Source organism: Diuraphis noxia, unplaced genomic scaffold (assembly GCF_037042655.1).
Source record: "Diuraphis noxia isolate RWA-SAM2 unplaced genomic scaffold, SU_Dnox_SAM2 contig0002, whole genome shotgun sequence".
Lineage (NCBI taxonomy): Eukaryota > Metazoa > Arthropoda > Insecta > Hemiptera > Aphididae > Diuraphis > Diuraphis noxia.
In genome coordinates, this window is record NW_028301712.1 from 51,982,551 (window position 1) to 52,008,842 (window position 26,292).

At 28.3% G+C, this 26,292-nt stretch overlaps 1 protein-coding gene across 3 annotated transcripts in view; it reads right to left on the reverse strand.

Annotated features, from left to right (window-relative positions):
- LOC107163412 (alkaline phosphatase-like) overlaps positions 1-26,292 on the reverse strand; it is a 273,323-nt gene that overhangs the window by 200,210 nt on the left and 46,821 nt on the right. For all 3 annotated transcript variants that reach the window (XM_089220134.1, XM_089220135.1, XM_089220136.1), the window contains one exon: positions 11,639-11,862. In XM_089220134.1, the coding sequence (XP_089076260.1) occupies positions 11,639-11,862 (224 nt within the window). The remainder of the gene's footprint in view (positions 1-11,638; positions 11,863-26,292) is intronic.

Sequence of the window (26,292 nt, forward strand, 5' to 3'; positions counted from 1 at the left end):
AAAATAATAAAACTACGTTTTCTAAAAGTTTCAGTTATATCTTATCCATGGACTCGTGAACAACTAAAATATTGATATTTAAACATAAAATGAGTACCTACGTAGCACACTACCACAGTCACGTGATGGCAATAAAGAAATCGTAAAGATTTATTATCTGAAATACAATGTCAAAACGTGAATTCTTCTAAAATAATTGTAAATATTTTCTTAAATTAGTTTTTATTTTATTATAATTAGCTAATTAGCTGGTATCTATTTTAATATAGGTACGTAAAATACAAAACAATGACATTGTTTTAAATATTATATTTTATATAAATACTTTAAAACATTATTAAGCTAAAAAGAAAGGTATTTAATGCACTCTATTCTCTCAGAAACAGGAAATATAGTTATTAATGCCTTATTAACTAACTACATTTTTACAATCTTATACAATAGTCATTAAAATATATTACAAAAAAAAAACATACATTACAATATATTTATACCCTTAAAATGTAACAGTATAATTTAAAAAATATGTATATTTTATATTATAAATCTTGATTTAAGACATAATTTTTTAATTTAATGATCAGTAATAAATCAAGTTCACTACCTATCTCTTAAAACAAAATAAAAAAAGTGATAATTTAGTAATGTCACTGACAGCTTCATATATTTTACTTTTGCATTAAATCATTTAAATAAATATGTATACTAGAAAATTTTAACATTCGTCCTAATTTTACATGTCTTAAATTATAATATTAAGAAACTAAAATTATATTTCTGTAGGCTTCTGCAATGTTTTAAATATATATAAACAAAAATCTTTTCCAATGCTGTAATGCTGTATACATGTTTTCATGTATTCATATACCAACAAATTATTTTTTAACGTTCATCGTTTAAATACAAATTATAGTTCATGAAAATAGTTGTTTCCAAAAAAGTTTTTTTTTTAATCTTTTTGCATATTAACACGTTTCGAAGTTAGTTAATCTGTTAAAAGCTGCAAAATTAGCAATACGTGTATTTTGTGATAAAGATCCATAATATTTATTTAGAGACCAAATAAATCTTTAAAACGGATTGTTTTTTTAGGTACATTTAAGTAAATACATATTGAATACATGTAACTTATGTTTTCAGTATCACTAAAAAAGTTTTGAAAATAACTGGCTTTTCTTTTACAAGATATCTTAGTTTATGAATTTTAAAGTAAAATCATTTAATGAATAACTACACTGAATGACATTTAAATATAATCAAACAATTTTCATTATTTAAATTATTTTTTTTATTTTTTTTATTGATCGTTTATAACTTCGTCAACAAAGGCCATTAGTTATTTTATATTTTACATTACGTTTGCTTACATGTTTAGATTTGGACATTTGGTTATAAATATTGGTTTGCTTGAGGAAGTTAAATTAAATTATTTACAACACATTTTAATCAAAGTAATGAATATTATGATAAAATAAGTAAATTAAAAATAGTAATGAATGTAAGAATTCAACAAAATAACTCTTCAAGTCTTTTTTTAAATACATACTCGTACAATTATTGTAGCTGATTAATTATCGTAAATATATTTCGTTTTGGACAAAAATAAATTTTGACGTGGAGATTTAAAACTGCCTCAGGCTCTCTTAAGAGCTGTTTCTTTAAACAGCATACCAAAGTCGTATAGAGCTGACAATAACGATTTGTTTAATCGAGCCTCATGTTTACATTTTAAATTTGTAAAGGACTTTAATGATGTCCAATCATATAGTACGTTAAGGAATTTAATTTTATGAATAAACAATATAATATTCTATTCATGTTTTTAATATAGGTACGCTTAATAAAATCTGACAAGATTTTTACAAATTGGATGTGTCATCAGTGAGTGACTTTTCCCACGAATTATATAATTCATATTTCTTATCTTAACTCATATATACTAATTATACTAATTATGTTATGAAATATAGATTGTATATTTTCTTCTATAAGTAAAAAAAAAAATGTGTTTATGTATATTGTATACACTTAAAACCTATACAATAAATGTACAAAAACTGTAAGGTTTCCCTTAGTAAGTTATTAGTACGTACTTTACAATTAATATGTAACATAATATTTTCCATCTTATTCATTATTCATAAATGAAAGAATCAGAAAGCTAATACGACCAATACTACGCATATACAGCCTAAGAATTTAACTATAAAGTAGACTTCTCAGCACCACTAATCTTATATTAATGCTGAAAGAGTCACAAAGTAATTTGTTGCTGTCCTGCCGTTCCCTTTTTTAATGAAGTAATAATAAAATAACGTACGTGCACTCTATATATTTTATTTTGTATCCACTCATGGTTATATTCTAATTTCTAGTGATGAAAGTTTGAATTAATGGAACACTAGTTTACATTTCAACAAGTAAACTCATTTTTTTTTAAACTGCTTTGTATTTTTTAATTAAATTTTTTACATTATTTATATACAATTTTTATATTGTTATCACTATAATATTATAATACTTACTCTGTTAATATATAACATATAAGGTAAGTAAATAAGTACAATGATCAAATACGATTAGTAAAAGCTTTGGTATACGATTAGCTGACACGATCAAGGAAGAACTAACAATAAAACTGGTAAAATTTTTAAATGTTGAAAATATTGGTTATGTGAAAACAAGACAGTTTATATGTTTTTTATTTTTTAAGTTTAACCATTTTAAAATTTTATTAAAATATGCAATGTTTTATGAAAAGAAAAACCCCCATTTAAATTGAAGGTATTTTCCTATGCAAATATTTGAACACTAACATAATACAAACACAGATATTGAATAAATTATATGCGTTGCCGGATGGAAAGTGATATCAAAAAATGCAAAAATGCAAAATTGGCGGTGAGTTGATTAAGTAAAATTTATCGCAATGCTCTTTAAAAAAATAAACACGACATTTTTCAGTGTACTACTAGCTATATGTCTGAGGATTTAATAAAAATGAAAATATATAATACATTTTGAGTATAATAACGGACTATGCACCGCTGCTGACAGAATTAAAGTTTGGGTTCTGCTGGTGAATTATAACTCACAATACAATATGCCAATAAACCCCTCAGTCACTTTATCTCTTCTATTTTCATAAACAGTTATTATTCAAATAAAGAAAGTTTAATATATCAATATTACCATCGTATGCACCAATATACGTTTAATAGGGGTATATTTATAAATTTAAAAAAAATTATTGAATTTTTTAAATAATAATGGTGGACTTTTGAAAAAAAACTAAAACTAAAACTTACTTAAATATATGTTATGAGTACATTTTTAGAACATAAATCAATAAAAAAGGGTAAAAACATATTTATGTATTTTTGATTTCAATGTAAATAATTAGTTTCTCCAAGAGGATTCTTCATTCTTTAAAACTTATATTTCTGATATTATTTATTTATTTTGCTTACTGTATGCGTGTGTTTTAACAGATTATGTAATAAAAAATTAAAATTAAGATGATTTCGGTGATGCTCTATTTGTTTCATTTCCCTGACCCATGAGAAACATATCAAATTCACGTTAAGCAAAACCAACCCTATGTTATGACTTATTATTAGAGTAAATTCAGCTATTGTCAAACTTTAAGCTAAGAATATTAACCGTGTCCCTAGTTCCCTACATTTGTTTTTTATACGATATTTTAATTTTTTTTTAAATTATGAGCATTTTTAATTTGTAATCATGTAGATTCTAATATAACTTATATAAAAATTAAAATATCTTAAAAACCATCATCGATACACAAGTAACATTCTTAGCTTAAAATGTTATTATAGATGGATTAACTCTAATATTAAAATTAACAGCACAGGGTTGATTCCGCTTAACACAATTTGTTTATGTTGTACGTGGTGCATGGAAAGAAAGTAAATGATGCGCTTACATACTCTTAATACACCGAAACATCTTGTAACGAATGGCTCTCAATAGCTGATAAGTATCTAACTCCCAATATCTGAACAGTGGACATCTCCGAAGGACAAAATTTTAGAGAGTATCCAATATGTGGATGTATGTGGTGCAGTAACAATAATTTTACTCTTAATACTAAGAAATGCCAGTTAATGACGTTTTCCAGAGCTCGAGTATTTACTTCATTTGATTAAAACCTCAATGGTGAACCACTACTTTGGACTATGGGGGCTATTAAAGACCTTGGCATTTTTTTGATCCCAAACTTAAATTTGGCTGTCATATTACCAACATTGCTAACAGGTCAAATAAAATCCTTGGTTTTATCCGTCATAATTGTGCTGATTTTGACGACTCATTAGCTTTAAAGTCCATTTACTGTAGCTTGGTACGCTCTATTTGTGAATATGGTCTCCATATCAATCGGGTCTGAAGCAAATCATTGAAAAAATTCAACAAAAGTTCTTACGTTTTCTTTCATTCAAATGTTCTATAGCCAGAGAACCCCACTCTTCGTACACTCCACTATTAAGAATTCTTAACTTAGAAACACTTGAACAACGTCGTCTGTGATTAGATTTGTACTTTTCGTATAAACTTTTCTCAGGAAGCATAGACTGTCCTGAGTTCCTAAGTCGCTTCTCTTTCCATACCCCTACTCGTAACTCCCGGTCGAAAAACACTTTTATCTAAACACAGAAGTAACTAATTATGCAAGCAATACTCCCCATCATAGAATTATGAAAACTATAAATAAATTAAATATTGATTTATTCATATCACCAAACTTCTAATCATTCAAAAATGATTGCAATATTTTACTTGTTAATTCATAGCTAAATAATCACCAACGACAAATGGCAAAACATCTGGTCCAAAACAAAATACCAAACTCAATGAAATCAAAGGTGACACTACCCAATGGTATAACCCTTCACTCAAAAGAAAAAAAGAAACAGTAATAAAAAGACTACTGATAGGACACACTAGATTCACACACGTTTTCCTCGTGGCCAAAGAGGAACCCCCCCCCCCCCCCATCTGCACAACCTGCGGAACAAATCTCACTGTCAAGCACATCATATCGGACTGCATAAAGTATAATCAAGAAAGGATCAAACACGGGATATCACACAACCTCGATGCAGCCCTTGGAGCCAATCACCAACTCAACGCATATTTAATTAACTTCCTCGAGCAAACCAATATTTATAACCAAATCCAAACATGTAAGAAAACGTAATGTAAAAAATAAAATAACTAATGGCCTTTGTTGCCGAAGTTGTAAACGATCAATAAAAAAAAAAAATAAAATCATAGCTATAAGTATATTATACAATTATTAATATCTACATTATTGTTTTTCTCTTTAATTATTCAATTTCTATATATAATTTTTACGATCGATTGTCTTTACTATTATCATGTATGTAATTGGGCCTGGCCCGTTTAAAATTTAAATAAAATAATAAAATAAAAAATATATATATTTAAAGGTTTTGCTGTATACCTATAATAATATATATTATATTGATATTTATATGTATTAGCATAATAAATAAATAATAATAATAATAATAATTATTATCATTATTATTATTTGTCAAATACAGAATTAAATTCTAGTAGAGAGTATGAGTAAACCTTGAAATAAACATGAACAACGATACTACAAAAAAATATTTTCATATCAACTGGAAAATCATGATGCTCATATTATAAAATTCTCTGATCCATCTCTATTTATTTTGAATCTTTTTTCTACAAACAAATTCATTAATTAATTAGAAACAAAAAAATAAACATATTTGCTAAATTATAAAAAATATAGGTTTTGAAATTGTTGAATTTATGATACATATAATATATAACTCATATCAAAAATGTTATTTTCATAAGCATATTCATAAAATAAAATTGAAAATCAGAGTTGATAGTGTGATACCACTGCAATGAAAATCCATGCAAGATAAATGTTAAGAAAAATTGTTATAAGTCGGGTTTTCTAAAATTATATTTCAAATTATATTGCTGTAAGCTACTTGAAAATTAATACTAAAGAAGATGTACCCTTTATGTTTTTTTGTTTTAAAAAAATTGAATACAAAAAAATTATATTTATGTAGTTGTCGGAAGCAATATACTTTAATTAAAGTTATGTACACCAGAAGTCCTGTACAGTGAGCACTGTACGCAATTCATTATTATGCCGTGAAACAATAGTAGGTATGTAGAATACATGTACAAAACATATCATAATATAATATAAACAATACAATTAAAATAGGCAATTACTTAAATAAGAAAGAAAAAATACATAAACATGTAAATGAATCTTGAAACTTTGTAACACATACAATTTAAATATTTTTACAAATATGAATAATATATTCAACTTTTAGTTATAATCTATAGGATGATATTACGTTGTGGTAATATTGATCGGACAAGTCATTGTTATGAATAATATTTTAAATTTGAATGTTTTGATAATATTTAACTTTACGTCAACATAAAAATAATAATATTAATTTTTGCTTGCTTAAAAATCATTACCAACGTCGTAGCCCACGTCGTAATGACATGTTTCAGGTTTCTTAACAATATTATTATACGACACACTGTCACGTTTATCGACCACTGTGGTGGTATTGCTGCTATTATATAATATTGTTCACAATAACACACGATATTGTATTATTATAATATATGAAACTGCGGTGTCGTTGGTGATATCGGAAACGAGATGTCGGTTAAAATTCAGCCACACATATTTATATATATATATATAGGTATACTCCTGGTAGAACACGTCGCACAGCGGACAATACAGGGCTGACCAACGGTGGTGGTATCGTCGTTGTCGGTGATAGTAAAGATATTATATTATATTATTATTATTATTAAAATCGCGCGTGGCAGACGGTAAAGTTGACCCGGGCGGGCGAGCGTTTTGTGTGGATGGGTGCGGGTTGGTGCACTCGATATAGGACCGGCGTCGCTGCTGCTGTGTGTACAACAATACTTTTACACGTTATAATACGGCAGCAAGGACGACGTACGTGACCGTCAGTAGTCGGCCGATAATAAATTCCGGTCACCGCCAAGTCCCACCATGTGTTAGTAGCTTGGAGGTGGAGGCAGGAAAAAAATCCCGGGGAACCAGGCCGACGCCCGTCCCGGCGATACTCGTTTATTGTACAAAATGTTGTGTGCTTAAAAATCTACGGTGGCGGCACGTGAAAACTTTGGCACGCTTGTGCGCTCGCATCGGCTGCGGGCCAGCGGGTGCTGTGAGAAATTAATATTCGAACCGAAAAGACCTGAGACGGCGACGTGTGCATCTGCTACTCCCCCCGCCACCCCTGTACTACTCGGGTGACCCGGATGAAACCACTACTAAAGCCGCAAATTTTGCAGTTATGTTAGATAACGTGGTATAGGTAGAGTGGTTAAGGGAAAATCTGGTAGGTTAGTTACCGTAATTCGGGGCTACGATGTTTCACATACATATTCAACCATTATAATGTACCTACATGATATAAAATAATAACAATGAGTATTATTATTATAAAGATATTCACTTATATATTGTGTTATAAATAGGATTGAATTATAATGCTCTTTAAAAAATGCATTTAAATAATTGTATAGCTTAAATATTTTAAAAAAATTTAAAAATTATAATACATAATAGATATATAACGGTGATAATTTGAGTGAAAAAGCATACCTATCGGCGATAACTTATTGTACTATATAATTTATCATTTGTACCGTTGGCAGTTAGTTGAAAATCTTTTGTTAATCCTAACAATTTTCGTTCATTTTATAAACAAATTGTGAAAAATGCTCTAAAAACTAAGAAAATACACTAAAATTGTCATAAAATTCCCTAAAAATGCATTTAAATTTTAAAGTTAATTTTGTTGAAAAAAAATTACCTTAAAATAACCAGTATTAACAAAAACACATTTTATACTTATGGACCAACGTTTCAAAACACCAGATAAAAAGATACATTTATATCATAATCCCAGCCCTAGTTATAAATGACTACTCAAACAAGATGACCCTTTAAATACTTGTTTATTATACAAAATGTCGGCGTGTGTTTAAAAATCTGTGGCACGTGAAAATGTTCGTACGATGTGGCCACTTGTCCTGCGGGTCAGCGGGATGGTGCTAGAGAAATTAATATTCTAACCAAAGACCGGGAGGCGGTGGACGACAGTGTGTATACTACCGCCACCGTTGTCCTACGTGCGACTCAAACGGAACTAATTATCGTGTTGGGTAACGTGGTAAGCAGTCGGGTAAGTACCACGGCCCTACCAAGGGTCATGGCTACGGTGTAAAACACGCACCGCACTCGTTATAATGCACCTGAATGATAATAATTATATGACAGTTATTATTATTATAAAGACGTATTGATATACTACCTACTAATGTTATTATCGAGCAAGAGTAATAGACGAACCATACAAGATAACCCCTTTTAGACGTGTTTTACTCGGATAATTATTTCAGTCGAATACAATAATAAATATAAATTTTAAAATTTAAACCAAATATACCCAATCCGATTTTTTTTTTACTTGATGACCGCGTACTTTATATTTTAGTTACGATAAGCGAACCGCTACATAATATTGTTTTATCAAAACGCTCTTGTGAGTGTGAGCGATTCGGAAAACATGAAAATGTATAATGTAATGCATTAATTGTTATAATGAAAATTGTATTTAATATTATGATAATATTAAATACAGCTTTAAAATGTATGTGATATTTGATTTTTCTCAACAAAAACTTGTAGAGACCGTTTAGGTTGAGCTGATCTAGAGTATGATGAATATTTTTGAGCGATAGGATTAAGCGATAGGATAGGATTAGCGATAGGATTAAGCGATAGGATTTTTATTTATATACTATATTGAATAATATGCTTTGTTTGGCACATTTAAAATTTTTCAGTATAAGTTTATTCAAAATAACTAGTTTATAATACTACATTAAGATATGATAATCAAATGTTATAATATAAAATGATCGTAATTTATTTAAAAATTTTGTAGCTATATTGCCTATACATTACGCCGTATCTTTTATAATATTAAAAGCAATAATCTGATGTTATCTCAAAAAGATGACCACATAGTTTTATTGTCTTTTATGAAAACGATACCTTTAGATCTGTTGTTAAACGTCATAATGGATAAAAATATGTGTCAGGTAAGCTTTATTTGATAAACATATGCGTGTTTCAGGTACTGCGTAGATAGATGATACTAGCAAACACTTACCTTGTAGATATATTATTTAAATTTTGCTACAATAACCAATAAGTCAAGTAAAATATTGATGTTCATATAATATAATAAAATTAGTTATTTCTAGTATTTTTTAAATATTTTTTTTTTGAAACAAATAATTCCAGAAACAATTGATAATTTCCACCTTTTTTATTCTCAAGTATTTAACGCATTTTGTTGCTGCTTACTTATAGTCAATTCAGCATACTGCTATACTTATTTATATAAGTAAAAACAACTGTAAATATAGTTTTGTTTTTAATTTTTTTTTTTTTCAATACACGCGAATCTGAAAATATTTATAATCACCGTCAAACTAAACTTATAATAGAACTAAAATTCGAAAAAAGTTTGAATTATAGGTAACTACAAGTTTTAATAAATACAAGAAAAAGGATTTACCAAAGTAAAACTGAATAGCATGTGTTAAATAACGGTCCAACTGTGATGCGTAAACTTTTTTGTATGATTGGAAAAAATATGTAAATAAGAAATATTTTGTCATTGATTTAAATACATTATAAAATATAATTAAGAGTGTTTAGTTTACTTTATTACCTAGTGAAAATAAAAAAAAATATTTAATTTAATTCCTGTTGATTTTATGAATTTATTTATTTAAAATCCTTATTCTGATGTTTGCATTTTAATAAGTTAAATCAAGTAAATCTTAATTCAATTAACTATCACTTATTTTTTATTATTTGACTAATAGATGAATTGCATATGTATCAACATATTAAATTATATTGTTTTAATTTTTTGTTAATTTATTTAATAAATTATATTTTATAACGGCCAATTAGTGAATTTTATGATATTTATTTTTAAATCATCTTTGCAAAGTTTAAACCAAATAATTATCTTCATTAGTTCTTGTAATAGCTATAATTCTACAGTTCATTTTACACTTCATACAAGTTGTCCTTAAGTCTTAATATGATAATCACAATAGCGACTTACTAAAAAAAAAAGTTTCGTCATAAGGAGATCAATTTACAGTAAACATATTATGAAGTATAATATTTTATTATACATTCAACAAATTTAATGAAAGTTTGACTGTTTTATTTTATTATTATTATTATTTTATTTTAAACTTCGACAACTGAGGTTATTAACAGTAGGCTGGTTGATACTGTTGGGTTTTTGGGCTGTGGGTTTTTGGAGCACCTATGTATTTGACAAAATTTCTAGTGGGCACCATTAGGTTTCTGTCGTGTCCAGGCAGGGAATGGTGAACTATCTTTATTATAAACGAAAAACACATATTAAAATTATTAACATTTTTTATCGACAATATTATGAAAAATTAAGTTATCATTTTTTAAAACCACATTTATACTATATTTTTTGTGTGATAAATTTTTTGGATTTAACAACTATCTTTTATTTAATGATCACTTAATTTTAATCTTAAACTAATGGTTGTTTAAATATTCAATTTTGTATTATATTGACTCACCATCAAATGGATTTCGCATATTTTATCGATTATCAAATAATCTTAATATGAAATATATTATATTAATGAAATGTTCAACTTAAAACTATCTGGTGTCCTCATTAATCTCGTTTTATTCCAGAAGTCTGTATACTCAACAATTTTTTCATTAGTTGTAATGTTAATCAACACTGATTATATATAACCGCATATATACTGCATACTATCAAATACAGATAAATAACTAATGACCCAATAAGTATTCAATTTCACCATGGAATTATAGTTCCAATTAAATAATGTTTATTTTTATTTAGATCGTTTTAATTTATTTTTATAATTAAAACCAAATAATATGTACGTACACTCCCTATTTAAAAATCATCTTAAAACCACAATTTAAAATTAATTTAATGAAAAAATGAACAAAAAAATGACTTAATCCTAAATCATGGTTAAATAATATTTTAGTAACGGAATAATTACTATTGCAATAGGAATTTAATGATACGTACTAATTTTAACAGTATTATCCAGAAATTGTAGGTACTATATATATATATTACATACCTACATATTATAAATTAACTGATAGATGTTTTCGTATACCAAAATTGAATAAACCATTGAAAGTGTCAATCCATAATTTGGAGTATTACAACTCGATACTTAGGCATATAGGATAAACCATACTACATTCTGTAAACTGCATAATGTACATTATGTATCATATGGATCGATAAGAGTAGTTGTGAGTATATTGGTGCACGACTAATGTTGGGGGAGTGGTTTTATATATAAATATATTTTTTACTTAAAACAGTTAAAACCACACGACCAAAAACTCCTAGCAACGAAACACTTTTATCAGATCATTAGAATAATGTGAACGATATCCTACCTTTGCCATTGCCACAGCGGGAAACGTATCCCAAATCAATTGCTCCTCTTCACCTTTGTTGCCCCGTCTCTGTCCTTTGAATATCCTCGATGCGGTCAATGTAGACGCGCCCATTCCATCGCCGACCAAAAACACCACGTTTTTCGCTCTTCCCATTTTACCCTCAAAGTTAGCCAACCGTTTTTTCAATGCGGATCGGGCTTCTTCGTACCAGTGATCGCGATCTGGAAAAATATTTTTATCATCAGTAAAATATTTTAGCTAGCTGTTACATAGATTAATATTACACTGTAAATTAATGCCAACCGGATATATAAACTATAATTGATAGTACTCGAGTCATGAAACTTATTATTTTATTACTGTATGCTATGCAGATTGATTCTTTTATCATGAACTACTCATTATTTAAAAAAAAATTTTATGAGTTATAAGTATTTATATGCAGTTATATGAATATTTAAATAATAGGAATGGAGAGATACGCGGCCACACTGACCACAAAATGTTCACAACTATTATACTCATATATAACTTAAATACTTATAAGTTATCATAAACTACTCGACCTAAATTTGATTTTTATGTATTGGAATAATAAAAAATCATTCTGAATATTAGGTTATAAAATTAAAACTATATATTATAATCATACAAAAAAGCAAAAAAAAACTGAATGATGAAGATAAAAAATGTAGTTTTACTACATTTTTTTTTTTTTTTTTGAATGACTATAGAAACCATGTAAGAACTTTTTTACAAAATCATTAATACTTTTGAAATAACCACATGGCATAAGTACTAAAACACTATATTTTAGATACACAATAAATCTATTTTTTTCTAATTTATCCACTAAATGAGTACCTATATATTTGGGTTAGTAATACTTAGTTAATAATGAAACAATGCATTGATTCGTTTGCGGTAAATATTATATTAATTAAATTAATCCAATGCATTCGTTTTTAATTGGAAATCTAAAGACAATCGAGTTTAGAATGACATATTGTTAAATATTATTTATAATCAGTACATTTTACATAGTTAGTATATATTCATAAGACGTTATATGTGTACCTAAATTTAATGTAAATATTTAAAGTTTGAAGTTCTTGGGACTTTTAATTACTGCTGCTATGTTAAAAAGAGTAAAATTCTACTTCGTTAGTAGGAAAATATTTACGATGCAATTATAAGGGCATCGACTACCCCGAAGGTAGCGTATTTTTAGTGTTATTCCAAAAACCGTTATATTTATTATATTATTCGATTATATTTAACCATGTTATTATTCTTAATAATATTTTAAGTTGTATTTCTTAGTACCTATAAAAACATTATTATATTTCAGATTATTTTTATAGTAAATATATATATATTGTTTTTGCAATATATTTACAAAATATTTGTAAATAATGTTTAAATGAACTATGATTACTACAATCTATATCATCTTTTCATAAAAATCATCTGTATATAATAGTTTTAAAAATTCATTTTCAATTATAAGTAACTAATATATATTATAACAATGAGTTGTCGCAACAAATTTTGAACAGACTGAATAACATTTCGGATAACGATTCGCATAAAACACGAAGACCTTAACAGAACTGTTTTTATAATATATATGTTTATTGGGAATATTATGACTACCTAACCGTCTTACATAATTTGTTGGTCGTTTGGTTGTTATTATATGATATTACTACGATTATCAAAATAAAATTACAATATCCAAAAAATTACAATTATATTGTATAATTATTGGAATATTTTTCGAATAATATTTTCCAGGCGATCAGACTTTTTCTAAGGGCACAATATAAATTATCACCCCTAAACGCAATATATATAGAGTTTACCTTTAATGAATTTGACCTTAGAGAGCATTTTGGAGAATATATACAAACCAAATCGATACATATTTAACCATTTCACATTAAGAGGACAACGTTGAACTTGTATATTAGAGGTGTGAAACATGCCCCTCCTCTATGTTCATATGCACAATACACAAATACCGCAGAAACGTGATTTTAACACTAATAGAAAGATCATGAATTAAACTGTGCTTAATATTTGTTTGTATACCTAATCAATCAAAAAAATCTCTTCGAGGAGGCATAGTTTAATCTCTTTTCTTTCAAAATAAGTAAACACAATTCATCTAAGTGAATTATTGAAGGAGCTGTAACTGTAGAGCGAATAATAGTTATTTTTTTAAATTTAAATATATTTGATTTGTCAAGTGCTGTGTTTATCGGCACACGAATGAAATCAGTATTTTGAACGGGTTGTGTTGACGGAGTATGGGATTACCGTATTCCCGCGAAACTGTATTAAAGCAGGGTAACAGTTCATTATTTATGTCAAATGAAGAACTCCTGAACTCCAAGTATTTGAACGGCAATAATAATTTGGTCATGGGTATAAAATAAAACTATAATATAAAGAATAATGGGTTGTAGTACAGTTTTCAAAATCCGTTTTTCACAATAAATTTTTCCAAACTTAAACATTTCCCAAATCTGATATTTCCAATCTAATATTTCCAATTTCAATATTTATCATAAAGACATTTTTCCGATATATATTTTTAAAAATGTAATATTTCCAAAAAAAAAAGCCTTATCTAATTCTTGTAAGTCATTTGTGTGTAGTCATGTCATGTCATTAAGATAATAGTCTAGACTATTCGTACGCGTATGTAATCATCTTTATTGCTTGGTTAATTGGATAAAAAATGGTCGGTATCGATTATCGAATGGTCTTGTTATTTACGTACCTGGTCTAGTTCATTTTGACAGTCGTTATCTCAATGATTGATTTTTCGTAAATTTACTTGCGTAGGTATATTTTTAATCTGTAATTTTCGTACTATTCATTAAAATTATGGCCGAAATTATAAACTCCAATGGAAGAAGAAAGCATTTGCATATTGACGGATATCTCTATTATAAACATTCGGAAAACCAAGGTCGAATATATTGGAGTTGTCGTAAAAGAGGCGAATGCTCTGCTCGGACTATAATGAGGAATTCTGGAAAAATATTACAGTCTATAAAGGCTCTCAAAATTCTACACATGACTACGCACCGAATTTAGAAAAAGTGAATGCCTTAAAAGTTATGACAGATATAAATAGAAAAGCTAGTAAACATCCTAAAGCAAACCCCGCACAAATATTGAGAACAGAATTGTAACAAGACGTACCAGCTGGAATTTTCTGAACATCGAAATATAAGGAAAGCCATATGATGACAACTTGTAAAAAATATTTAGTCAAACCCTCGAAGTATGAACGAATTGTATGAATTACCAATTCAGTTTAAACAAACTATAACAAGAGAACAATTTTTGCTATACGATTCATTTGAAGACATTAATTATCAGTTAACATGTGAAAGAATAATAATTTTTGCAACTAAAAACAATTTGAGACTTTTAATGAATAGCCCAACCTGGTTAACAATATTTTTTCAGTTTTTTACCATACTAGGACCAACCACACAAACAAATATTCGAACTGATCAAGTTAGTGGATTTCCGTTAGTGTACGCATTACTGGAGTTAAAATAAGAAGCAGCGTATTCCGAAGTATATGAAGTTATTCTTTCAGAGGTGCACAAATTTGGAATAAATATTATAAGACTACAATTTTTGATGACGGATTTTGAACAATTAATAATTAATGCAATGAAGAAAATAATTGAAGTTGAAATACATTCTTGTTTATTTCATCTTTGTCAAAGTCTTTATCGTCGTATCCAGGCAAAAAGGATTACAAAGTGAGTATAATAATCCAGAAAATCGTAGCATAAATATCGTGGCACAGATGACAGGTGCTTTAGCATTTGTGCCGCCAGAAAAAGTAGTTGAAACGTTTGATGAATTACTAGAAAAAGTACGAGATATGTACCTGATATATCAATTGCAGAATATTTTTAGGTAAATTATTATAAATTGATACATAACAACATAACATTATAATATTATAAAAAAAATGCTTATATTTTATTTAATACGATATATTTTAAACTATTTCTTATACTATAATAATAAAATAAAATAATATTCAAATTTTAAATATAACTTAAATATTTAATGCAGATAAATTACATTCGTGGGAGACAAGCTAAAGGTCAGAGAAAATCAACCGAACCCAGATTCCCTTCAGAATTATTGTTGAACCAGTACCATACAGTACTACAACGATTGGCAAGACCTAATAATTTGTCAGAAGGCTGGCATAATCGGTTCCAAGTAGTTGTCGGACGACAACATCCAAGCGTATAACATTTTTCACTTAACTTGGCAAAGAACAAGCTGACATTGAGTGCATGTTAACGAAACCTAAATCTGGGACAAAAAATAAGGAAGGGTTGTAATATGATATGGCTAAAAGTAGAGGAACGAATACATAGTATTATTTCCAAGTATGACGAATTTGTTAATAACAATGATATTATTGCATATCTCATGGTCATTGGTCATAATTTAGAATTTTAATACACTTTTATTTATTTATTTATACTATTTTGTTTACTATACTTAAACATTTTAAAGTTAATAATAAATAATTTATTTTATTTTATAAGATCTTATATTGATCGATTTGGTATTGTGAAAAATAACTTTTGGGGGGAAAAAATGTGAAAAACAGATTGTGAATAGTGTCTCCCTACCAAATAATGAGCTATTAATATACAATGATTATTATAAGTGCAGCGTGATGGGAATTGTAAAATATGAATGTTATGGATTATAATTTGATTGTTATTTGTTGTGATCGATCGTAGAATTGCGTACGTTTATTTAATAGTTAGTACAATTTGAAAATAAGTATACTTTGGTTTTCTATAAAGGAAAAGTACCTAAGCATCTAGTATTATATTATGATGAATGGTTCAAAAAAAAAGTCGACCATATACTTCTGTTAGAAATGTTTACAAACCGAAAAGTTTAGCATCGAACAAATCAATTTATGTCGCATTTACACTAAAATGTCCATACCCCATCCCCTCTATTTTCAAGGAACACCAATCCCAATATCCTCAGAAATAAAATACCTCGGCGTCCTAATTGGCAAAAGATTGACCTGAGGTCCTCATATCAATTCAAAAAGAAAAATTCTCAATAGTCGAATCCACTTATTTCGGGTGTCATTCATTCGGGCGAATAACCCAAAATTTACCTGAATAAAGCTTATACGATTTGGGTGAGAAATTGACTGATCGTTTAGGTGAATTTATAAATTATTGAATAATAGGGAAGTAACATACTTACGTCTACAATAATTTTTATAATATTTACTACAGCTAAATATTATTATTACATCTTTTCGGCTGATTGGCATTTATACGCCAATTTACAAATATAGATAGTGAATGATAATTTGTTAGATTGTTCTAAGACGTGTGGGTTTTCATTTTTTGCCCATGTCTAATCTAATCAGATTCTGAAGTGTGATAGAGAAATATTATTAATAATAATTATAGTAATAATTGAAGCTGATTCCATCGCAGAGGGTTTTCGAAAAAGTGTAGAAAGACATATGGGTTAAAATTAACTAAATTAATCGGTAAGATATAGTTATTAGTAATTACATATTGTACATATTTTAAAATATATAAATATATTATATAATAATACTAAATAATGGTACGTGATAACATTAACTAATATAAATAAGTGATGGGAACAGCAGCGTTACTAAACAGTTAAATAATATACTACCTTATGGACCGCAGTGTAGAATGCAGAAAGTTGAATGCAAGAACCATTTACTTCGTAATTACTGCCAAGACTCATGATATTATCAAGAAAATCTGATTATGCTATTGAAATTAGAAGAAAAATACTGGATACTAAAGGATGAGAACAAATGTTACGTGTGCTATACATTTTTGAAAATTAGAGAAATAGCTACTGAATGAAAAAATTGCTGGTAATTTTAAAATGTAAAATACAAATACAAATATTCACATTGTTATATTTAGGTGGTTTTTTCCCAGTGAAATTGTATGGTACAAATTCTGAAATTATTGGTACAAATTGGTACAAATTATGGTACAATTGATGGTACAGAAATAACAATGATTTTTTGATATTGTGATGCTAGGGAAACCTACCTGTTATATTTTCGTTCGTTTTTGTAATTTTTATTTATAATCAACCTAATTTGCATTTTATTTTAGGTCTTAGATTTGATATACGATTAGACAATGCACCAAATCATTGGATTTTTGAAAATCATACAAAGTGCTCAAAATATTTTTTGTAAAAATCAGGTTTTGTACAAAATATTTCTCCAGAAGAGAAAAATAAATATAAAAATATTTTACAAGACATCGATGTAATAATTGTGTCTCGATCAACAAACAATGCAAATAGTGTAATAATGGATAGTGATAACAATACTTGTGAACAGCTAAGTAGTATTATAAATACATTTTTTGGAGGAAAGAGAGGATTAATTTTATTTAAAAAAGTTCCTATTGTAAAAGAGTACATGCAGCTGTAGTTAGTTATAATTCAGAGAAATATTTAAGAGCCGTTAAGAGACATATAACACACACTAGCCAAGGTAAACATTAAATCTTCACTCAATTACAGTAATTTATGACAAAATAATATTTAAGATATAACAGTATAACACACTTAACCTTTTTTTGTAGGAAAGATTGGTAAACGTATTTTTGAAAAAAATACTGGAAAAAAGATACATTCGCCAAAAAAGAAGAAAAATGAAATAAAAACCTAAAAGTCATAATAATCGAACAGATAAACATTATGGTAATGCTGATTCTATAGAAGTTATTAAAGGACGTCAAATATGTAGAATTTATGCATGAAATTTTTTTTTTTTTTTTTTAACGTTTATTTAAATATACACAATCTGTAAATGTTGTTTTACAATAAGTGCATGTGATGGAGGTGATATGGTTTTTGAGAGGCTGGAAATAAGAAACCGCCCATTGGAGGCACTTAAGGTTAGGATTTTAGGCTAGGATTTTAGTTTGCTAGTAGGAGAGGGTGTGATTACAAAATTAAGGGAGATAGAGGTATAAACAATTTTAGATTAGTAGGTCACGACACCAGGTACGTTTTAGACGCCTTCTGGGGTCACCAGGAATAGTGTTGGTAGATAGTTCGGAAATCAGGGGATTACGATGGCTGTGGAACTTGGAGTGTGTGCGTTTGTAGAAGGTTTTTGCGACGTTTTGAACTGTTGGAATAGCTAGATCTTTATGTAGAGTGTCGTTAGATATATAATAGGGAGCTTTAGTTATTTGACGGAGACATTTAGATTGGAAGATTTGAATTTTGTTTAAGTTGGACTTTTTGGCTGCACCCCAGAGTTGGATACCGTATGTCCAGATTGGTTTGAGTAGGAGTTTGTATAATAGTAGCTTGTTTTTTAAGTTGACATGATGTGATGTGAGAAGATAACGTAGTTGTCGAGAGCGATTATTTAAGGCAAGTCTTTTGTTGTGGGTGTGGGTTGCCCAAGTTAACCTGCGGTCTAAATGTAGACCTAGGTATCGAACATTTTGGGCGGTTGGGAGAGGTACATTGTTGAGGAAGATGGGCGGGCAGACTATTTTCCTTAGTGTGAACGTACAATGGATGGATTTTGTTTCGTTGATTTTTATTCCCCAGTCTTTATACCAGATTGATAAGAGATTGAGATGATTTTGTACGAGGTTTGAGGCTATTTCGGGGTCGGAATGGATCGCTAGAAGCGCCTTGTCGTCGGCAAAGTCACAAGTTGTAGTGTTGGGGGTGGTAGGTTGATCTGAGGTGAATAAATTGAAGAGTAGAGGTGCTGTTACGGAACCTTGAGGTACCCCTGCGTGGATTGGTGAAACTTCGGATAAGGAGAAGCCAGATCGAACGGAAAAATGTCTGTTTTCTAAATAGGATTTAAATAATAGAAAATAGTAAGGTGGAAGAGTAGATTTGAGTTTGAAGAGTAAGCCTTCATGCCATACTCTGTCGAATGCCTGTGATACGTCGAGGAAGGCAGCTGTGCAAATAAGCTTTTTCTCAAGAGTGTATGATATTTTATCCACAAGACGATGGACTTGGTGTATTGTAGAGTGGTTATGACGAAAACCAAATTGGGTATTAGGTATACTGGCTTCAATGATAGGAAGGATGCGTTTTAGGATAATTCGTTCAAAAATTTTAGAAAATAGTGGAAGAAGACTAATGGGCCTGTATGATTCGGGAGAGTCGGGAGGTTTGCCAGGTTTGGGGATCATAATGATGATTGAGAATTTCCAAAGAACAGGGAAGTATGACAGTCTAAGTATAGAGTTGAAAATGTGTGTTAAGAGAAGTAAGGTTTTTTTGGGGAGTTGTGTAGCTACCTCAGCTGTGATTAGGTCGTAGCCTGGGCTTTTGTGACGAGGGGAGTATGCATGAAATAAAATTATTTGTCAGGGAACCTCTAGGATGTACAGATGTATTTATTATATTTATATTCTTGAATTGAGATAACGGAGGATCTCTTATTTAAAAAAAATATTTTAGTGTAATAAAGTATGTGTATTTTAGTTCTTATCATCAACAAAAAATTTGAATCTTAATCTAGACACAATTTATACTTTTTAATCCCCATCTTTTATTTTTTTTTTTTAAATAGACATGCTTAAATGGGCTACAAATTTCTATATTTGATTCTCTTATATTGTTTCACATACATAGTTTATTTCGACTAACTCAAAAACGAGGTAAAACACAAAATGTTTGTTCTGAGAAAAACGCATGTTGTATTTTTCATTTAATACACCTCTGTAATTTGTAATTATATTTAAATGAATATATCATAATATCCACGTTTTTAGTTTTTTTTATTGAAGATAGATAAAATAAAAATATAATAAAAAAGTATTATTTGCTTATTACATAGTAAATAAAAGTTACTTTTACGTTATAATGTAACCGTATGAGCAGTATATATATAAATATATATACTGTATATATATATATATATATATGTATACTTTGATTTGCTTATTTATTCAGGAAAAGTTACTTAGCTAGAGCACTGAAATGTTAATCAAAAACACCGTATCTGTGAATTAGATTTTGACTAAAATTAAAATAAATAAGGTATAGTGTGGTAATATTATAATAATTACGTATTTTCAACCAACATAATAATACTTGCATGATTAAGAAAAATATGTGTATTGCCTATACTATGTAATTTCAGGGATATTTTCCACAAAAATATGGTTTTGAGTAATAAATGATTTACCTATATAATATACTATAAACAAATATATTTTTTTTTATTTACAGTATTTCCATTTAGCGGAAAAACTGTATATGTCAATCGAAAACGAAGAACACAGAGCGTATATGATAGAGTTGTACACTTATAACAATGTAATATCTTATAGGAAATGAAAACTTGGTGCTTGTGCACAAAGTATTGTACCATTTGTTTAGGATTATATATGTGCAAATATTATGTTATCGCTATACCACGGTGGTAACATAATATACTGTGATGAGATACAAATAATTAATTTAACCAAATTACAACGTATATTGTTTCCCGTTTTCAGTGATTTCAAGTAAATGGATGTAGGCAATGCATGGAGTGTAAGGTAGATAAAATGAAATAATGTGTACCTATCCACACAACTAATATCTGCTATTTATTGCAATTATTGTAAAAGATGATATTATTTTTTTTTTTTTTAATTCACGGGTAAACTTGGGTTAAAATTTATAAAAAAAAATGGTTAATGGATTTAGTTGTTTTGTATTCGTTACAATGATACGCCACTGTGATAAAAAGACAAATAAAATCGGGTCGTTAACAAAGAATATTCATAAAATAACAACGTGCTTATAATGCAATAATTCAGTTTAATTTGAATTCCAACTCAATTATATAAATTCTTTGGACATAAAAAAAATCTAAATGAAAAATAATTTCAATAATAGCATTACTGCAATGAACAGTTTCAGGAACCTTTAATTTAGTGTAAAAATCCCCCCCCCCCCCTAACACAATTTGTCCATATAATTAAACTTAAAACATTATATTTTAAATAGAATAATTATTTATATTCTTATAGAACCGCCAACAGACATGCGAAGAAAAAACAGAAAAATATAACATAATTTTATAATTTTTTCGTTAATAACAAAGTTATAAGACACTTTTTCAAGACCAAAAATATAAAATTTATTATAATATATAAAATAAATGTATATTTTTAGAGAAAACAATGTCCATCAAATTCACTAAACGGATCAGAAAAACAATAAAACAGTCTGTTTTCTATAAATTTGGTGCTATAAAAAGGTGCAAACAACAAATAAAAACATTGTTTCGGGACAGTTTAAAAAAAAAATATAGTAAACAACTTCTTAACCTACTAGGCAATATCCAATATATATATATATATATAATATAACTAACATGGCAGTATCAAATTACAAAAATAATATATAAAACACAAAGTTATTCCTTAACTTTTTTCTCATCTTTATTACTATAAATTAATAAAATATTTGTTAATACCATACATCAAACTTGTTAAACAATTTAATTCACACTGGTAGGTAATATAATGTATTTCAATTTACAATGAAACATAATAATAATAATATGCTCTATAGCTCTATTGTTATAAGTATACAAATTAATAACCACATTGTTGAAATGCATTCGTTATAATATTACAAAACTGATAGTATTATAATTTATAAAATTGACATAAATTTTAAAAACTTGTATCTGGCATGTCATATTTGGACATTAAAATCGATTTTATAATTATTGTACAAAATATGTATAAATTCATAAAAATATTTTTTATAACATATACATTTTATCACCTATAGTAAGGTAAAATTTAATTTTGTAAATTAAAACTTTAATAAACTAATATTACACAAAAATTATTTGAAGAAATATATTTCAAGAATGTTATAAAAAAAGAACATGTCTTATAATTAAAATAATGTGCATTAAAATTGAGTTTACAAATTATATGTCATATTAAACCACTTTCCCCTACCAATGTATTGTACATACCAACTCGTTAACTACAATGCGTCATATTGTTATAACATAATATATATACGTACGTATCTTACAATTATTGGTTAGGTATTTGGTAACTATTTTTCAAACTTTAACGTTAAACAACTAGAAAACTATTCATGTGAACCTATGACATATTTTTTTAAATATTAAAGTTTAAAATATTATATTCAATGTAAATTGTAATGCACTTCTTACAATGCTTAAATCGAACTTTTATGCAATTTGTAATATAAAATAATTGTATACAACTGTTTTGTAATATAATTATTGGTATGTTTCCGTGAATAGGTGAAATAAACAATATCATAGTTAACCTCAATACAACCATATACGGAATAAGTAAAAATACATAAATATATCCATTCAACTAACACTTACGACGATCAAATGTCCCGTTATCAGTTATAAAGCACTAAGTTTCTACTAAACAGTATAATCATTCTACGTTCCCAACCGCATTTCCGAAAATACACACATGCTAATATACAAACTATCAGTTGGAATAAATGTTCCGTACAATCGATAAACAAAAGAATTAGAGGCGATGCCACGTCTAAAATAATTTATAAGAGATACTAAAAAATAATTACCATCGCATTGTTTAAACGTCATCGAATTCGGATCACGCTACCTCTTTATACTGAGTGAACTAGTAGGTATGTTTTCTATGCGTATTTTATCAAATTTACGTGGTTATTTGGATTATCGGGTATTTTTATACCTAAGGTACATACAGGATATACCATTTAGTATTAATTTTAAAACTTGTTACTCCATTGTCTACACAACAATGGTCACCAATTAATATTGTTGAAGGGTCACAATAGGAATCCGAAATAATTGTTCACAGGCCATCGAAATTGCTTATATTAGTCAAAACCAATGAACATAAATGATAAATTCCAACTCTAGAACGTATAAATATATATAATATAATCGATTTTTACATTTTTTTCTTGTGTGTTGGCTGGATTAAATTTGTTGGCGTTCCTCAAATATCTACTAAACAGTACGAACATTCTACGTTCCCAAGCATTTTTCCAAAAATACGCACGTTTATATACAGATCCAAAATTTGTATTAAAACATTCCGAGGAATTGATACATATCAAAAGTATAGTAAATACCATTTATAAGACTTAATAATAAATAAATCAATACAGTTAGTCATCTTTTAAACATCGACGAACACAATATCTTCCACGCCAGCTCCACTGCAACTTTTTACTGAACGAACGAGTATGTTTTCTGTGTGTATTTTTATCAAAGTTACCAGGTTATTCAGGTTATTAAGATTTTCAATCCTTTTTAAGAGCTTAATTTTACATTCACTAATAAAGGAAAACACTAAGTTATAGTGATCTATGAACCGTACCGGACTAACGTATGATGTCACTAGAATACATCAATAAAACTCATGGAATTTTTAATATTTACCTATAAGTAAAATAATATTAATAATAATTTAAGAAGGAGATCATATGTGACACTTTTGAGTTTAAAATATGTTATATTTTAAACTCAAAAGTCAAAACTCAAAATATTTTTAATATATGATAAAAAAAATTGAGTCCCAGGGTAATCTCATTAATACATTATATTGTACCTATGGTGTTAAATAATTATAATATTAATTTTTCCATGGGACATTTTCTCAGACATTGATAGTTTATTTTACAATAAACAATAGAATATGATAAAAACAATAGCACGTATTAATGATAATTTTAATATAATATAAGGATTGTGAATCGATAAATATGAATATAAATTTGTTACATCTTACAAGACAAGTGGTCATTTTTGCTTTTAGCATCGTGCTAAAAACTGATAACCGGTTCACTACCTGACACGTCATCGTTTTAATGTGGAAATTGAATAGTAGTTTCGATGATAATAATGATTATAATGAACGGTACTTGAGCCATGGTTCCGGCTACCGGGCACGTCATCTTTTTGTTTTTAATGAGCAATATTAAATTTATTATTAAACTGTTTCAGTTAATATGTAGAAAGGAGAAAGATTAGACTTATAAAATGAGTATATAATATGTTTTCAAAAGTATACATTTTAAAAACCAAGCAGCTCGCATCGCAAAAATAGAAGCATGGAGGAGAGTATAATAATTACACAGATGGACTTGTGATGTTATGATTTTGGATGTAAGAGTCTCCGGCATGGTGGAAGTTGAAAGTGTGTACAAAAATATATAAAACAAAATATGGTATGGTCATGTTATGACTGTGTGGTTATTTTTCTACTAAAAAGGCGAATTGACGGAGCGACCGTATATACTAGAAAGTAGTTTTTGACAAAATTCACCAACGCTGATGTCATGCAGACCGTGAGATTGTAGACGACGGTTAGTGTGTTTTGGTCAAGTGTTGGTTGTGCGAGGAATTGTGAAACATATATGGTTCATCACATACATAACCTGTGGCATAGTTTACACTACGGTAACCAAACATTAAATTGTGAGGCAAAAATGGGGTAGATAAAAGCATATTACGGACGTTAATTTTAGAGAAAAGATAAAAGCTTAAAATTATGAAGTGGTTCTCAATTTCTTGACCTTATACGGGTCATCAACATACATAAAGTAATATTGGCTGTTTTTAAAAACTAATTTGCTTGACTGTAGTTCTTTGAATATGGGAAATCAAACCAGTTTTCAATTCTATTTTCATAAATCTAAAATTAGTATTCCTCTAAAGCCACCCTCATAACCCAACCTCCCGATGCCCAGCTTTTGGTCATTCAAAATTTTTTTTCTGTTTTTTATTTTATCACAATATTTAAAAAATAATAATTTACTCACACAAAATAATACATCAAAAGAAATCATAATGATATTTTTGCAGTCGTGCATCGCATTCTTTATATAATAGTACTAGCTGATCCCGTACACTTCTTTGCCCGTTAAATTTACCATCTCCATATGACTCAAACTTTATTCAATTATATTTGTTATTTGTTATTTAATTTAATTTGTATCACCTCCCCGTCATCGTACTCGTCCTTTCGAGGCAAAAAATTCTCCTGAACAGAACCATCACCCTGGCGATAGGGCGGTGTGAATAAAAAATAATTAAATAAAACATATATAAGCATTTAAAAGTAAGTAATCGCTTTATTGTTAATCACGTCAATCATAATTATTAACAAAAATCAGTTTTATTTTCATTGTAGTGCTTTGTGATCTACGATGTTTTTTGTTTGATTACCTGGCGCATAGACAAACAAATCTGATGGTTTCCCAACACGGGAACAGGCAACATGCAATTGACCATGTGAGAAACATGGGTTTTCCAGATTAATACCACAAACACTTAATGATTGGCCCTGGAATCTGTTCCTATGCCTGAAACCAATGAGTACAATGACTCTAGTGGTGGATCCAATGGTATCAATTTCACTTCGCTATTTGCGCATCACAATCCATTTGTTTCGTTTTTGTATTTCAAAGCCTTACAATATGAGCAAACCGAGTTCATAGAACCAATAAAAACACAGTGGTAGTTATTGTAGTCAATTGACACAACGTAACTGAAAGCAGCTCGATTCAAACTT